General features: G+C 40.6%; 1 protein-coding gene across 1 annotated transcript; it reads right to left on the bottom strand.

Moving 5' to 3' along the window:
* Positions 1-359: 359 nt before the first annotated feature.
* Positions 360-16,640, bottom strand: TMEM9B (TMEM9 domain family member B). The gene is made up of 5 exons (XM_084854541.1): positions 16,441-16,640; positions 14,179-14,270; positions 11,095-11,203; positions 9,392-9,526; positions 360-1,239 (listed from the first exon to the last, which is right to left on the bottom strand). Exons 1-5 carry the CDS (start codon positions 16,522-16,524, stop codon positions 1,084-1,086), a joined length of 576 nt encoding a protein of 191 aa, XP_084710667.1. The 5' UTR covers positions 16,525-16,640; the 3' UTR covers positions 360-1,083.
* Between the last annotated feature and the right edge of the window lie 1,455 nt (positions 16,641-18,095).

The raw sequence follows: 18,095 nt of genomic DNA, 5'->3' as shown, positions 1-18,095 counted from the left end.
GTTTAGATTCTATAATATAAATTGTGGACATTGTTCTACAGATTTCCCTGACGGAGGGCATGCATGTGGTCTGAAACATGTTGGAACAGTTTATTTTGGAATGCCCCCTTTTCCCCCTCTCTGAGGTCGATTTTCTGACCACGAAGAGGCAGCCAGCATGGTTTTTGCTGCATTGGCTGCAAGGGGTCAGATCTCTGACTCTGCCTTCAGAGGACAGAGCATTGTCTCCAACTTGTAAGGGGTTTTCCTAGCCATCCTATGGTCCCTGGAATGCTTGCCCAAGGACCACTGGATTGCTCTCTTAGCTGTCTAGCAACTATGATAGGGTCATTTTAAAAAATACAACTCCCAGAACAAGAGAAGATTCTGAAGAATTTATTTGCATTCCATTACCAAGCAAATTTTTAAAAAATAGTTATTGTCCACCAAATATTGAAATTTACATGAATAAATTGTTTAGTTATCATACAACCTTTAGCAATTAACGTAGGCCAATATTTTTCCTATTCTGCACAGCACTGTTGTCTTTGCACAGTACTTCAAGCCTCTAGTTCACCAACTATCTGTCCACTAAAGCTTCACCTTACATTTGCAGAGGTCAGCTAACAAACTGACAGTTCAAGCAATGAAATTTATACAACCGGCCAGTTTTAGATGTGATGTTATGCTGTACAATGTAAGTTTTTGATACACAGCAGACCATAAGAAAATAACAAATATATTTACAGAAGTTCTATATGTAAAGTCATTTGTAACAGAAATGCTGCACATCTTCTCATTTCTCTACGTAAATATTAGTGAAAACTGCATTTAAGAACTATAGTCAATTATCTCTTGATGTCAAAATTATCACACAAATAATTGCTTATGTTTTATTAGTGAAAGCAATTTAATAGTGTACAGAAATGTTGGCTTGTTAAAAGATTTTAGTATCTTCCTTCCACTTGTGTTTGTGCTTTCTTTGCTATTGGTGAGCAAAAATAGTCTTCTGATGAAGTGGCATAACAGGAAGACAGAAATCAATGCTTTACTTTAGTCTATTTCTTTTCTTCCAACAGCATTTGGAGATGGTAATTGTACTGATTAACTGAGCACAACATGACGGTCAAACACAGATTTGCGCTGTTCTTGAACTTGGCGTTTCCAACGTTGCTGGGCATACTCCACTTTGTTCAACATGTTAGCACGGCTTCGGGAACGAGCCAACACATCATGAGCATTTGCAAAAGGCTGATGATCCTGAAATTTAAAAGGGTTTTGTTATTGTTTATTGCTCAGCATGCCACTTTGACAAAGTAAAAATACACTGCTAGGAGTATTCTAGCTTGCCTTATATAACAGAAAAGAATTAAACTAATTATTTTCAGCAAAGGATGCTGTGTAAATTATCTATATTCTTTCCAATAGTGACTACAATTTTAAGCCATTTTCTGAAGAAACTACACTCACAATCCTCCCCACCCAGCATCAATAACAAGCAAATCTCAAAAACCAGAATTGCACCGAAAGGTCTGTAAGTAATTTGCAGGAGTGGGGGGGGAACATAACTGTAAAAGCTCCAGGTGTCTATCCTCCAGGTAGCTTTTCTGTTGCTGGGATAGAATGTATTTACATTAGAAAATCAAGCACACAAAGGAACGGGCGGGGGGGGGGGGTCATGGCAGCCAGTGGGAATATATTGTTTATTATCTTGTAACATAAAAGGATAAAAATGAACAAGAACTGCAGAGGCTAGTAGAGGGTACTAGCAGGGAGAAGTGCAAGGGACTCTTGTGGTGGGATGCAGAGAGAGATAATGCCTTGCGTTGCGTTGCTCGGACATATGAGTATTTAGGGATGTTGAAAAGCTTAGGAATTCCAGCAGTTTTATCCTGAAAGACAAGATCAAAGTATTTCTCTTCTAGGGATAGGAGTCAAAGAACTGGGCACATTGTTCCATGCATGCAATGCGCTTGCCCATCCACCCCTTTCTGATGCAATCTCTTACGCTACTTTCTCCTGACCCCCAAAGCTGCTGCTGAGGATCACAGAACCTCTAGAACAGTATATAATGTGGCACAAGGGGCTGCAGCCAGAGGGGAAAGAAATAGGCAGAAATTGGCGACTCCCCCTCTCCCATGCATTCCATCTGCTAAATGCATTCCATTTGGACCCAAGCCATTAAAAATACTAGAGTTAAGATCACCCAATTATTTCTTAATGCCAACCACTAATAGCCAATACAACCTTGTATTGTCTTCCAAGGCAAGAACAACAAGTCTAGTAAAAGGGTCTTGTGCACTCACACAGACAGCTGCTTAACAGACAGTTGTCCTGGGACTGCAGAGCTGAATAGTAGTACACTCTCATCTCATCCAACAGCCAGTGGACCTAGGGCCACTGGGAGGCTGCACCTTCCAGGAATAGCATCATGGCAAGAGGGGAGACCAACCCGGCCCCATACATAAGCCAGTGAAGGATCAGATGCAGGGAGTTTGTTTCATCCCTCCCTGACAGAAAGAACACCTATTAGAACGGAGTCCAATCTGGCCCCGTCCATTAGCTGCAGAAGAAGAAGCTGCTGCTCTAATGCCAGCTTTCTCCTTCCCTCCCCTTTCCTTTTGTGTCTGTTAGATTGTGAACCTGCAGGCAGGGAACATTTTACCTTTCAAATCTGTACAGCACTTAGAAAATTTGTACAAGTGAACAACAACAACGTTCGCATTGTAAGATAGTACTAACATTTAAACTGCGAACACACTGCAGCTCTATGTTTAAGTCTCTACAATACTAATCAGTAACAACTACTGTGAAGCTGTTTGGAGTACTCACTTCAAGATGTGAAATAATACCAACACACACACATTTACATTCAACATCTTAAATTAAAAAGCAAAAATACAGCTGGTTAGGTGACAAAGTCAAATGACAACTGTGTGTTTATGTTAAGCATTCAAGTCATCCTATTAAGCATACCACTGAATGACTGCAATTCATAAACACGGACATTCAATATCAAACCTACTGTTTAGATTTAAAGATGTTTTGGACACCAAGGTGTGATTTAAAGATCAGATTTGGAGAAGGTCATGTATGTGATATATACTAAGGATTAAACATCCACATTATGAACTGTTTACCATGTTAACATATCAAATTAATTTGTACTTTTAGCTGTAATGGTTCAAGACCTTGAGCATTAAAAAAATAAACATACCAAAACAGGAATCTGAGATCATGTTTTAAGAAATCAAGAGCAGTCAGCAAGAACACTGGGCATAATTGACCAGAAAAAGCATACTGTGCCCTTCTGACTACTTGAGGGGGGTTTCAAGAGCGTTTGTTCTCTTTTACATTTAGAACTTAAAAGATAAGCCAGGTCTTCCAGAGCAGATTTTGAGGGTACACAGGGGGCTGCAGGGGAAAGGTGAAATTGTCCCCCTTCCAGATCTGTTGACAGAGCTGCTTCTGTTAGTGGAACAATACCACTGGATGAAACCCATGGTCTAATCAAACGATGATGCTAGCACAAATAGACAGAACACACTGGCAGCACATGGTCAGAGTGACACATTATGCTAGAAATACAGATATGCCAGTGCATACATTTAGAACTTGGGTACTGGTATCAGATTCTTCCAGACATTCACTGAACTTACTACCCATTAGCCCAAGCTAAATTAGAAGCTGAATAAAAAGTATTTGACATAGTTTGCAAAAATTCAGAATCTCGGCTTTCCTTTTTTTAAAAGCAAATTGCTAGCCCTTAAGGTGGCAAAGATAGGCTTAAAAGTTGTAAAGGTGATGCCTGGTCCTCAGAATCCAGAGGAGAGGCTGAGAAGGATTTCAAGTCATCAGAGGGCAGGTCTCTTAGCAGGTGGCATAGCTCCTGCTCCCTCATCATGACTAGCAGAAAAAGAATTAATGCAAAATAAGAAGACCATGCAAATGTGCTTATTTGCTTAATTTATACAAGTCACAATCCAGCTTTTCTTGGTACACGTCTTGTCTTGATCCAGAATGTTGTGGTGTTTTTAATGCCCCCAAAGGAGTTAACCTGGAAGCACTGTCCTCCCCAGATTCAGATGGGCTCTGCCTCTTGTCTAAGGGAATGGACATTCCAGAAGGGGTTGAGATGACACTGACTTGAAATGTTCTTTCCTTTAAAGCATCATGAAATCTGTACTGAATAACCATATTGTATTCAAGAATTTAAATTGATTTCAAAGTCCACTTATGAATGACACCATAAAACTTTGAGACAGTTCATGTTATATAAGAGTCCAATTAAAAATGTAAGGACATTTGGTCTGGGTGGTGAGATACATTTAAACTAATTCTTGGTTCAATTCTAAACTTCATTAGAAGTTTAGGAACAGGCTAGGCCACTAAGCTCAAACCACAGGTTTTCCATAATAGTTGTGGCATCCAAAATGACGACTAAACCACATACAGAAACATTCTTTGTGGCTGCTATGCAATACCTGTTAATGGAGTACAAACATTTTACAGAAGTATTATAAGATCTTTCAGTTTGGATTGGCTTTGGTGGCCATTAGGTATTTAGTTGGCTTAATTACTTCAAAAACATGTTCATTCGGACTCATTACACTGAACTATTTGATTCAAATTCAAAGACATTCATCGGTGAGCTTGTTAGGGGGAAAAGTGTCCAGATGGGAGTGACTCAACTACACAGCGGGCAGCTTCTAACACACCATCGTAAGGAGAATGTTCAGATATTTTCTGCATTACTTTCCAAAAATCCCTAACACTGCATTTGCCTCTTTGCTGCCGGCCTTGCCTCTGCGACTACTAGTATCCAATTCAGAATTTAAGAAGAAATTGTGTTTTCCTCCCTCAAACCTGCTTCTTAATTTTCCACTTGCATTTCAGTAGGTCAACAACCATAACCCTCTGGCAAGCATCCCACTTCTAAGCTACTAAGGGGTAAGGTTTTAGTTCACAAATCATGACATGTTTATCTGGTTTATCTTTCAATTGAGATGTATACACCTTTAAATTACTATTATCTACCTTTAAAAATCTTTTTATACCATTCTTTAGCTGCTCTTCAAAGACCTTTTTGACCAGGACTTCCGGTTGGAACCGATGTCGCTCTGGCAGCTTCCCCACGGGTTCTCCGTGGGAGCTTTCTCAAACAGCTTGTCAAAAGGTTGAAAAACCTTTTCATCTCCCCCCTAGAATTAAAGCGGGGAGGCAAGGCAGCTCTGGATAACATCTTGGAGAAAAGTATCCACCATGAGATAGTGGGGGGGCTGTATTCCAGGATTATCTCCCCAGAGCTTTACCAACACAAAAAGCTGTACTGAGACTCCTATTTCATAGGAGAAAACAGGGCTGGCATGTTCCATAATAATATATGCTTTAATATCAACAACTTCTGAGGGATGATTTAAGAAAAGTTAACAATATTTGAGAACATCTGAGGACCTGTAAGATCTGTTTTGAGAGAAACATGTCTGCGCCGAGGAGAAGAAAGGAGCTGGCATCAACTCTCCCCACACCCCATGTGTCAAAAGTTATTTACGCTGATAAAGACTTTATCTTCGCAATTTATGGAGCAAGCCAAAAGGCTGGATTTAATCCAAAATTCCATCACCGCCTTGCAAGGAGCTGTAGTTTTAATTAATGCGTCACAAAAAATGGAGACGAAAATTAATGAGCTAGAAGACCGAGTGGCAGGAAATGAAACTACGACACAAATTTGTTTTAAAAATGCCTCTGATAGAGTTTCTCAACTGGAGGCCTTCATGAGGAGATCCAATGTACGTATTATTGAGATTAAAAGTCTAATGATGTAAAATTGCCTATTTTTGTGGATACAGTTTTGCATGAGATACTCCCTATCCCATCTGATTAATTACTTGATATTGAGCAGGCATTTCGTGTGCCAAATGCTAAAGGGACTGATTACATGATCATAGTTCAATTTGCAAAAGTCTCCACAAAGAATTATATCCTGCGTTTGGCAAGAGAGGGTGGAAGCCTTTCCTGGAAACAAGATAAAGTTATGTTATTTCCAGACTACATCAAAAAGGTGGTGAATAAAAGAAGGCAATTTATCAAAGCAAAGAATATGGCAAAACAACTGAACTTACAATATTACTTAAAATATCCTGCTACACTTAGTATTGTGTCTGAAGGTCAGATGAAGAAGTTTCAAAATCATGAAATGGCGGAGGCATGGCTGAATATAAAAATGTGTGAGAATTCTGTTACAACCCCATGAACTAGAATCTTTAAATAAGCTTTGTTAACTGTTTGTGTTTAGTCTACATGATCCAGGCTAGGTCAGAAGATCAATAATTATACATATATTCGTTTAATCTCATCTTTCACTTTTTCTTGCTTTTCTTTATATTTTTTATTTCAAAATAGATAATATATCTAGTATAAAATATATTACTCACTGTTGAAGGTTTATATTAAGTTTTATTATTATATAACACTATATATTTTTTATTATTTTTATTTTTATTATTATTAATATAGGCTTCTGGGAAAGAATTGTAGACCTGTTTCTTTGATATAAGAGTGATGATATGATATTGAGACGTAAGGTTGTTTCTTAAACGGTAAGATTTTTAAGGTTATATAGTTTTTAACACAGAATGGCATCGGAGGCCGGGGGGGTATTGGAGCTTAAACTTAATTCTTTAAGGGAGAGGGAGAGGGGGAGGGAAGGGGAAAGAATCTTTTCTTCACTTCCTTTTCTCCTCCCTTTTCCTTTTTTTTGCTTTTTCCTTCTCTCTTTGTTATTGTGGTGCCCTCATCAGAATATTGTATTGTTGGGAAATTGTAGTATTGATCAGGTTGTTGGTAATTTTGGTATTGTTTGTGTCATTTATAAAGATAAAATAAATATATTTAAAAAAAACAAAGTCCTTTTTGACATGCCATATGTTCTTACATTTAAAACTTGGTAGAATTTTTTGTCTGTTTCACTTTCCTCAACGGTGTCTGAAGATGCTGGTATAAAACTACACAAGCAAGTAGTTGACACTAGTTTTCTTGTTAAACTATAACAACATAACCTAGAACTGTTATGACACTCATAAATAGGCTGAGATACATTCAACATTTATATTTTTTACACAATCACTTCAGTCATTAACTTGTACCCTTATTTTAAAAAGCACGTTTGGCTGCAAGACAACGTAAAAGCTTCTGAATATTTGCCCACATATACAAAGGACTTTAAATAATCCATTAAGCTAAAGAGAAAAGGCTGTAAGATACAGAGTGCTTTTAAACAGACTTTTCCAAAATATGCCACACATCACTCTGAAGAAGCCCTTTGGTAGCTGAATGCAACCCAACAACCACTGCTGTTACGCCTCTGCTGTCATCTCAACTGGGCCTTTGTAGGGGCCCCATGTAGACCAAATGCAAAATAATTAAAGATAGGCAGGAACAGTGCATGATGGATTGCATTTATCTGGATATAATTTATTTAGCACACATACCCTGCTCTGCTTTCAGAGAAGCGCAAAAGAGCTTACATAAAATAAAAAATGTATAATATTTTGTAGTCTGAAAATATTATGGGCTGGACCCAATCCTTACTTCCAACAGAAGGCACACTTCCTCAGCGGGGTGCAACTCAGGATGCTCCAGCTGGCAGGATGGGGAGAAGGACATTTTCACCAATTCCCCCCCGCCACAGCCCCCAGCACCACCTTCCACACTGTTCTGGAGAATCCCCAACCCTCCAGAGTAGATTTTCTGGGTACACAGGGGACTGGAAGGAGAGGGGAGAATCAACTCATGCACCCCTCTCCTCCTCCAGCACAGCTACAAGAAAAAGATTGGAAGCTTTTGCTTCTGTTTTTGAGACACTGCAGTTTTGCATTACGTCTGAACCTGAACAAACTATGGTTAGTCTTATGGTTTACTGTAACTATGGTTTATTGAAACAATCCAACTTCAAACCTTGGTTTATAAAGTTGGCTTGTTTCAATAAGCCAAGGTTAACCACAATTCAGTCAATCCATAATGGAAGCAAAAGCTTCTGATCTCCTTTGTGGCTGTATGTGTGTGGAGGGAGAGCATACAAGTCTGAGGCTTGCCTAGACCAATTCCCATAATATTAAGCCATAGTTTTATCATTATGACCAAACACATCTCATCTGCATGTCAAGTTCTATCAAAGCCACAAAATCTCTTGGAATCCTCTTTCCTGGACTCAACAAAGCTTGCATGTTTTATCTACAAGGGCTTGGTCTTGGAAACTGAGATTAAACCAATAAACGGAAAAGTATGTTAGTTTAGTCCCATACAAATTCTTCACTGGAAACAGGGGATATGTAGACACCTAATTTATTTTTTTGAGCTATGGTTTCAAAAGATACACCTTAAAACTGTTCTTTGAACTACCAAATTCAGCTAGTACTTTGGCAATAATGGACTTTTAACAAATGGGGTTTAAATAGAGATGTGAAGGCCCAGAAAAAACCCAGAAAAATTCAGAAAAAGGGGTGTGTGTTTTTCGTTTTTCTCTCCGAGTACCATTGTTGTTTTTCTGAAAAATTGAACGGCTTTGGATTATGAAATTTTTTTTTAGAATTGAAGACAAAGTATTTAGATATTGTTACCTAGCCTTTACTCCCCCCAAAATGATTTCTAAAAACAATGCAAGAACACTTTTATAGAAAGACTAGAGGTGTAAAATGTCTGAATAATGAAGCCATGAGGGAAAATTTTTAATCTTCTCTGTAAGATTCCCAGCATAGTTATTTCTTTAATTTCTTATTAAAATCATTGATCTAAAGTATATTTTACTGATAGACATTTATGCTCAGTTTCCCAGCATGTGAGTAGAGTCATCATTGTGCATTCTTAACAGTAAATGTGCATTCTTGATAGTTTGGATTTTGTTCTATACAGTCCTGTGTTGCCGATGGTGTAGCAGTAATTTAATGTAGTTGTGATCTATTTATACAATAATCACAAATTTACTGAGTTTACTTTTAAAAGTTTTAAAATATAATAATAATTTTATGAGCAAACTAAGTTATACATAAAATAACTTCAGGAACAGAAAGCCTGCTTTATGTTCCTAAAGCAGCCCTCCCCAACCTGGTGCCCTCCAGTGTTTTGGACTACAGTGCCCAGCATTCCTGACGATTGGTCATGCTACCTGAGGCTGATGGGAGCTGTAGTCCAAAATATCTGGAGGGCACCAGGCTGGGGAAGGTCAAAAGCAACAAAGTGACTTTAGATCTGCAAAAAGCGCTAAAAAAAAGGTATTGCTTATTTCCCCATTTTCCCCCAAATTTCCGTTTTTCCCCGAAAACCCCAGGGGAAAAAACTTTTCTTCCATGGCCTCAAAATCTCCAAAAATGTTTACATTTCTAGGTTTCAATAATATTCAAAACAAAGAACTTACCCCAATATCTTCATCACTTTGTATTAGTTGTGAATGTCCAAAGAGGCGTCTCTTCAGAATAGGTTCTACTAAGGTGAGATATACCATGTATAGCAGGAGGAGACCCAAGATGGACAAATATATGATGATGGTAATCTATACAGTATAAGACAGTATTTCAGTTTACGCCACTTGAGCGCACATGCGTTTGGAGCATACAGACTGGCAACGTGAAAGAAAATGCCTACAGCAGTGTAAACATTTAGGTATGCCAATCTCAGCAACGTATCCGAATTAAGTGGAGTCGTGCAAAGAACTAAATGCAAAAGCAAATGGACTCTGACTTATGCATTTATCATGCAGAAATGAAGACAAGTGAAAAGGAAACAAAGCTACCTTCCTTTCTACAGGAAGGGATTACAGAACAGGAGGATGAAAATTCATTTTTTCAAGTAACATGGTTTTATTAATTTCTTAGAAAAGGTACTCTGGTTGATGAGAGCCCTATATCCTAAACAAACAGAAAACAGCAGTTACTGCTAGGGAACAATGGGCTGGATCCAAAGGAGTCCTTGTAGAACAGAACCTTTGGATCTAATCAATTTGTTTTAAATAAAATATTGGTTGCAATTGCAACATGTCAGGGAGCACAAGCAAATCAAGAACACAATCAGTTCCTAGTACAAGTTTTAAGGCAGTTACCCTAGTCACATAATGGCTACTTCATGCACTGCATAGCAGCAAATCCATGTTTGTCAACAGGTACACTCAAGGGGGACCACAACCAATCCCTGGTGAATATACCTGTATAACATACACATTTGCAAACTTGCTTATTGCACTCATAATGACTGTTATCTGTACAGATAATACTTTACAGGTATACTTTGGATTGGTATTTGTGTGAGGAGGTATGGGGGGAAACGGAAGGACTCCAGGAAAATTCAATTACCACTTATAGTGGTGTGCTTCCAGTAAGACTACAAAAGTTAGGTAAATTATCCCTAAAATGGAATAGTTTCGGATGGAATAAGGTGGAATTCGTGAGAGCCAAGATAGACAAGCAAGTTAAAAGGACTGGAGTGTTCTAGTGTAAAGCTTGTCATGCTATTTGCAGAGGATAGTGTGTATCCCAGCTTTGAATGGCATCCATTAAAGCAGACTGTACATCAAAAAACAAGATCAGTGTCAACAAAACAGAGAAAGATTAGTTAAGTTGGATGTTCAAATTAAGCAATGTTCATGCCTTCACTGCATGTTTACCTAAAACATGAAGCAACGGGGGATTCAGAGTTCTCAGCAAGTTATAGGAAGCTCCATTTTAGTCCATGCTACTACATGTGACCTTTTAGGCATGATATCTCTTTGGACTTGCTATACCAGGAAGGTCATTATGTACATAAATAATTTACAGTCCTGACATAGGATTGGAATGCTATTCCCATTTTTAAAAATCTTGCTAGCTACATTCTAATATTGTAGCTGCTGCATATCCTTCAATTCGGTTAACTGCATAACACACACAATGTCTGGGAATTATGTTTTATTGCAGATTTTATGTATAAAGGTTTTTATAGAATTTATATAGGTTCTACTATATAAATCTGTATTTTATCATTTTTGTATACTGCTCTAGTACACGTAGATTTTTGAAAAAGCCATATGAACAAATGAGCATTAGTTGACCAAATTTTAAAAAAATAGTAATCAAGGGTTATTTTTACTTTAATTATTTCAGAACTTCTTTCCTCATATTTGCATTCACAACGTAAGCAATAGGCCTCCACATCTGGCCCAGGAACTGGCATAGGCTGCACAACATGAAGGCAATCACTGGGAGGAAAGAAAAAGGTGCTTAGAGTAAGTTTAGGTAAATTTATACCGCTGCAGAGAAGTGTTTACCTGTGAGAACACATGCTGAATGTACCAACAGCTAGCCAATCTATTATTCATACCTGAGTTTGAAATACTTGACATTTAACCCACCTAGTGATCTACTTAAATATTTAATTCCCTGCACTAGAACTTAGTTACTTGGTGAAGTACCGACTGCCAGTAAAGAGGCAAACAAAGCTGAATGCAAATGCCAGTACTGGAACGTTCAGAGATCACTTGATCACTCTAATAAAGCAGGTCCTATTCCCAGATCTACACTCATCCCATCATCACCATCACCCCTCCTCAGTGAAGAGACAGTAACCGTGGTGTCTGGAAATGGTGGCATCATCAGGAGTGACTTAAATGCTCAGAGAAGAGACCCCATGAACTACATGGGCACCCTGGCTTTAGCAACAATCCATCCTGCCCACCATGCGACTACAGCAGCCCTTTACTCTAGCTATATTCAAAGGGAACAATTGTGTTATAACAATAGGTCACTTGGAGTTCAAGAGCAGGGCATTCAATAGTCTAGGAAAGAATCTAGGGTGGGAACTCCTCTTTTTGGTGGCAAGAGCTGTTGAAGGAGGTGACAAACGAGGAGTATTCTCAATAGGCAAATGAGCACAGAAAAGTAGGAGTGATTGTTCCAGTTGTCATCAGTTTTTCCTCCTACTTCATGTTGTCAGAGTTCTCTCACCATATGAAATACCACACACTCTTTTTAAACAGGACAAATTTGCCTTCTTCCTCTTCCACAGTATATCTGAAAACCTTCTGATCCTATATAGAGAGGGCAGTATTTGTGAGAAAACCTTTCACGTCCGGTTTCGAGCACAAGATGAGGTAGAAGGAGCAGATGTGTGCAAGACGAGGGGTTTAGTGAATATTCCAGGACACAATTAATGGTCTAAATGAAAGTAAACATGTGCATTAAAAGACAAGATTATGGGCAGCATCCAATTAGGGCCTTCCGCACACAGCCAGCCCCGCTGGTTCCAGTCCAAGCGTGGCCAGCCTTGCTGGCCCTGGTCCACAAGTGGCCCCTACTGCTTCCATGACACGATACAGCACTTCTGGGGCAAGCTCCCAAACAAGTGGAAACACTTGTTTCTGGAAGGGGGGAGGTTGCCGGAGCCTTGCCCCTTCCAGAAAAGAGTGTGGCTGCGCATGGACTGGAACTGGTAGTGCTGGCTGTGTGCGGAAGGCCCCAATTGGATGCTACCCTAGGCGTCCCCTGTGAATCACTGCTTTTGTAATTTTATTCATCCTTCCACTAGGTTTGTATCAACTCCTGCATCATTTGGAGGACAACGACAATTTATCCCATTCTATAATAGTTGCACAAAATGATTTAATTCACAGCAAACTATGCTGCTATACTCATGAAACCTTCCAAATTGGTGTTGGTCACACCTCATCTGGTTGAGTAAGTGACAGAATGCTTGTAACCACACTTAATGAAGTTGGATTAATTTAATCCAATCTTAGGAACAAGCAGTCATATGGTCCCTATGACAGCATCTCCAAAGGACAAGCTATTCATTGTGGTAGCTAGCTACAAATAAACCAAAACCAACAAAAAAGGGAAAACCCCGCAGGAACTGCCAGAAAAGCCAAGAGTAAAGGGGTAGAAGAAAGGATGTTTAATGCAACAAAAGAATTCTGATGCGTTTCGAACACTCAGGTCCCTCTTAAGGGTACTTTAAAAAGACGATATATAATGTTCATACATGCAAATGTCCACCATTGTGTATCACAAAAATCATACAGATGTGCATCATATAGAATTATAAATTTTTAAGAAGTTAACACATAAAGAATGAGAGGCTTTTTAGAGTAGCCTGAAGGGCCTGAGGGTCCAAAACGCGTCGGAGTTCTTTTATTGCATTAAACATCCTTTTTTCTACCCCTTTGCCCTTGGCTTTTCTGGCAGTAGCCACAAAGAAAAGCTGCCTGTCACCACACTAATGGAAACTCACCACAGTGTGGATATTGCAGTATGGGCCATGAATGGTTTGGCACTCTGTGCTCTGGTTCAGTCAAGAATATTCCCTGGGAGGAGCTATTCCTCCCCATAGAAGCTTGCCCTACACTTTGAATGACACCATGAAAGCCACTGTTCTAAGTAAACATATACAAATGAGGGTAGCCAATATGCCTGTGCTTGATAAATTCCAAGATTCAACTCAAGGGATGCCAGAGTATCAGAATTAGAGTAGGTTACACTGCTTTAAAAGTAAATAGTGAAGGCTTGTCTTCTATAAATACTTTGCATTTCACTCCATTCAACAAACAGAAACTTAAATTTATTAGCAATGTCTAACAAGAGATCAATCCTATGGTCCCAGGGACCATAGGATTGCTCAGAAAAAAACCCTTACAAGGTCAGGAACAGCACTCCAACCTTGGAAGGGGGAGTCAGAGATCCACCCCCCTGCCCTCTCGCAGCCAACAAGGAAAGAGGTCAGAAAAGAAACTTCGGAGAAGGAAGGGGGGCATTCCAGTGTGAAGGGAGGGGAGGAGACCAGAGAAGCCTGGATACAAGGTATTCTGAGCCTCCTCCAGCCTCCCCCTCGCTACATGGGCTAAATAGCCCACCTAGCAAAAATCACCAAAGACGGAGGATGGGGAGGCGAAGATCACCTCCGCCGCTCCTCCCATCTTGCTGGCTTCAGCCTGGCAGGGCAGAGGATTCTCAGAAGCCTCTAAGTTCAGAGGCTTCCAACCAGCAAGGGTACAGTTGATAGGATTGTGCCCCAAGTAACCAGAAATTCACCAGCACCTTAACTTTTGCATCCACTCTATCTCCAGGCAGAATATGGATTAATTTCCACATTACAATTTTCTGTGTCCACAACAACACTTGTAAAATGGCAATTAAATTATACTTAAGCCTACAGGAATGGGATAAAGTGTTGTATACTCACCAGTCTTTCTGTGAAACATTTGTACTAAAAATGTCACCAGCATGGTCTTTATAAGGAGGACAGATACATTTACATCGGACATCCTCAGAACTCTGAAAAATAAATGTGAACTTATAATGAATGGGTTTGTCATTAAGATCAACAACAACAAAAGATAAGCAGTAGGAAAAACAGAAGGTGGGAATTAAGGGCATAAAGGATCCCTAATGACAGAGTACATAATCATAGGATATTTAAGTTTTTTATACTGTAAAGATGTATGTAAGTTCGTAAGAAAGGTTTCAACCCACGATCAACATAATTTTTTCCCACTTATTTAAGTACATACAAGTTACCCTTCTGGATGAGATACTTGGATCTATAAATAAAACTAGATTAATTTGATTAGGACTGTAAACAGCAAAAAGAAAGAAAAGAGGCATTCAACTGAAGAACTTTTAAAGCAAGCTTTCAAAGTATTAGTGCTTAAGACAACACAGCAGGGTATTTTGAAAAGGTGTTGTTAATAAATATATGCCACCTGGCACATGGGGTTAGTATTTTGGCATATGGGTTACAGCAGCCTCCCCCAACCTGGTGCCCTCCAGATGTTCAATCCCCATCAGTCCCAACTACCACGGCCAATGGTAAGGAATGCTGGGAGTTATGGTCCAAAACAACTAGAGGGTGTGGAAGGCTAGGTTACAGATCGACTAGGGAGGCTGAAAATGTATTAGAAGATATTTGGTTTTTATGTACCTGTCATTTGAAGAAAGTGCAACATGTAACCAGGTTTACATACTAACTATATATGAAACTGGGGTGGTTACTTTGCACTGCAAAGCAAACAGACATGTCAATTTTAGATTCTACTAACAACACAAAGAGTAGACAAGGTATTTCAGCCAACTTAAAGGCATTAAGTATAAAGAGCTAAAATCCGCTTGTGTATGTGTGTAATAACAGGGAACCAAATCACCCTCCAAAGATGTCCCCCTTTGATAGTGTATTAATACAAATCCAACACACCTCAAGCACTTCATGAAGCCTATTAACAGCTTTAAGAAACAGGGTAAACTTAAATACACCCTTCAAGCATTTTCCACTATTTAATGCCAGAAGTCTTATAAATCTAAGAACAGAGCAACTCCCGGCACACACACAAAATGCATCCCTTTTCACACTCTCAAAAACCACACATGTACATATAATCTTAGCTTCCACTTGGTCATACACAAAAAAACCATCTTTGCATCAAGTTCTAGGAAGGTAATACCAGATCAACTCTTCCATTGTACACCTACAGTTTATCAATATAACACAACTTATCACGCAACACCCATACACAACCAGTTGTACCTGGTCTTAGCTGTAAAACTCTCAACTCCCACATGGTCAAATGCGCATGACATCATCCTGTGTCTAAATAAGTGCTAAGAACAAAGATAGCAGCCAAAAGTTAAATGCACTTTGGCATTAACAAGTGTCCATTTATATAGAAAGCCAGAGAAACTGTACTGCTAGCCAGATGTATACAGGACTAAAGATAGCCCCTTCAACTCTCAACATGCATAAATTACAATTAAATCATACTAACTGAAATGGAATGTGCTTCCAAGTTAAATGTGTTTATGATTAGAGGCTTAAGCAAAAGATGCCTCCATTGCATCAAAGATGCGGAAGTGATAAATTCAATGAAATCATAAATCCATGCCTAGTGGAAGACTGGTTCTTTCTGCTTGTGCTTTACAATCCCTTCGCCCACCAGTACCTTTTAAAAGCATTCTCTAGCTATGCGCTGCTTAAGGGATATTTTAAAGACCCGTTATGAAGACATTTTTAGAAGTAAAAGACGTTGCGTAGAAAATGAGAAAGGGGTGAAGCACCAGAGCGAGACAGAGAGCGCGAGCGACGGAGTCATCCCAAAGGAACTACGAAAGGGGTGAAGTTCACCTGCTTGGAAATGTTATTCACGTAGGGCTTATTATTTATGGAGTGGCAGAAACGTACCTGAAGCTTTACCGAGTAACATGAGCAAACAGTACAGACTACACACAATCTGCACCTCCGCACTAGGTAAAGGGAGTCCCTTATTGCCTGAGCCTTGAGGCCCTTGAACGAGGCTCCTCGGCCACTCTTGTAGGGCCTTTCCCCGCAAGCGGGCGAGCGGGCGTCCCCCCCACCCTACCCAATCCGGGCTGAGAAGGGCTCAGACGACGGAAGAAAGCCGCAGAAAATAAACGGGGGGGAGGGGAACCGGGGGGGGGGAGGGGCGCCGCTCACCTTTTCCCCGTCTACCTGTCCCGCGAGCGCGGCCAGAGCCAGCAGCGCCCACAGCGTCGCCCACGTTCTCCCCGGGAAGGCCATGCCTGGCTGCCCCCACGGAACAGCCCCTCGGCCGCCGGCTCCCTTATCGCCGCCGAGGCAGGCCTGGAGTCCGGACTCTGGGCAGTACACCCATCCCGACTTCCGCTTTCGGCGCCAGCTTCGAGCCCGTCGCTGTGTCACGTGACGCCGCCAGCCTTCCGCTTCAGGCGGAGCCCTCCCGCCGGGAACAAAGGCGCCGTGCATTGAGTTCCGGGGGGAAGAGCCGCTCCTTCTGGGCGCGCGTTTAAGTAATATTAGGCTGCAAGCAAGGAAGTTTATATCCTTAGTTGAAGATTAGCGCCGTCGAAATCACGAGAACTTACTTCAGAAGAAATGTGTTAGGGGTGGGAGTGCTAATGTGAACTACACGTCTCAGGGGTTTCCAACGCAAAATTGAAATAGCAGCCACACCGGGACCGATGAGAAATAGAAGTGAGATCTGTCACAAGCTCCTGACTCCATTTTCCTGATTAAAATCCCGCCCTGCCCCAAGTGGCTATTTCCCCACAGGGGAAAGCATGCAGGTCCCAACGAGCAACAGGACAACATCCACTTAGGCAATAGTGGAATTTATTTTATTTTTTATTATTAAATTTATTAATCGCCCATCTGGCTGGTCACCCAGCCACTCTGGGCGATGTACAACACACCATAAAACAATTTAAAACAATAAAATTCTACCATAAATTCTAACTAGATTGTTGTTGTTGTTGTTCAGTCGTTCAGTTGTTCAGTCGTTCAGTCGTGTCCGACTCTTCGTGACCCCATGGATCATAGCACGCCAAGCCTTCCTGTCCTGCGCTCTCTCCCGGAGCGTGCTCAAGTTCATATTCATTGCATCCGTGATGCTATCTAGCCATCTCATCCTCTGCTGTCCCCTTCTCCTTTTGCCTTCAGTCTTTCCCAGCATCAGGGTCTTTTCCAGGGAGTTTTCTCTTCGCATTAGGTGGCCAAAATAGTTGAGCTTCAGCTTCAGGATCTGTCCTTCCAATGAGCACTCAGGGTTGATTTCTTTTAGGATGGACTGATTTGACCTCCTTGCAGTCCAGGGGACTCGTAAGAGTCTTCTCCAGCACCACAGTTCGAAAGCATCAATTCTTCGGCGCTCAGCCTTCCTTATAGTCCAGCTCTCACAGCCATACATTACTACTGGGAAAACCATAGCTTTGATTAGATGGACCTTTGTCGGCAAGGTGATGTCTCTGCTTCTTACTATGCTGTGTAGGTTTGCCATAGCTTTCCTCCCAAGGAGCAAGCGTCTTTTAATTTCATGGCTACAGTCACCGTCTGCGGTGATTTTGGAGCCCAAGAAAGTAAAATCTGTCACTGCTTCCATTTCTTCCCCTTCTATATGCCAGGAAGTGATGGGGCCAGATGCCATGATCTTCGTTTTTTTAATGTTGAGTTTCAAACCAGCTTTTGCACTCTCCTCTTTCACCCTCAACAAGAGGCTCTTGAGATCCTCTTCACTTTCTGCCATTAGGGTGGTATCGTCTGCATATCGGAGGTTGTTGATAATTCTCCCAGCAATCTTAATTCCGACCTCTGATTCATCCAACCCGGAATTTCTC

Source organism: Heloderma suspectum, chromosome 1, assembly GCF_057233095.1.
Source record: "Heloderma suspectum isolate Gila_16-S chromosome 1, 16-S_ref, whole genome shotgun sequence".
Taxonomy (NCBI): domain Eukaryota; kingdom Metazoa; phylum Chordata; class Lepidosauria; order Squamata; family Helodermatidae; genus Heloderma; species Heloderma suspectum.
The sequence above is the reverse complement of the archived record's forward strand: the minus strand, read 5'-3'. Positions and strand labels throughout refer to the sequence as shown.

Excerpts from the sequence above, each read along its gene's own strand:
- TMEM9B (XM_084854541.1), bottom strand. The coding sequence starts at position 16,524 with ATGGCCTTCCCGGGGAGAACGTGGGCGACGCTGTGGGCGCTGCTGGCT. Across the intron at positions 14,271-16,440 it reads GACAGGTAGACGGGGAAAAG|AGTTCTGAGGATGTCCGATG; the intron begins GTGAGCGGCGCC and ends TTTATTTTTCAG. Across the intron at positions 9,527-11,094 it reads GAAGTTCTGAAATAATTAAA|ATTACCATCATCATATATTT; the intron begins GTAAAAATAACC and ends TATACTGTATAG.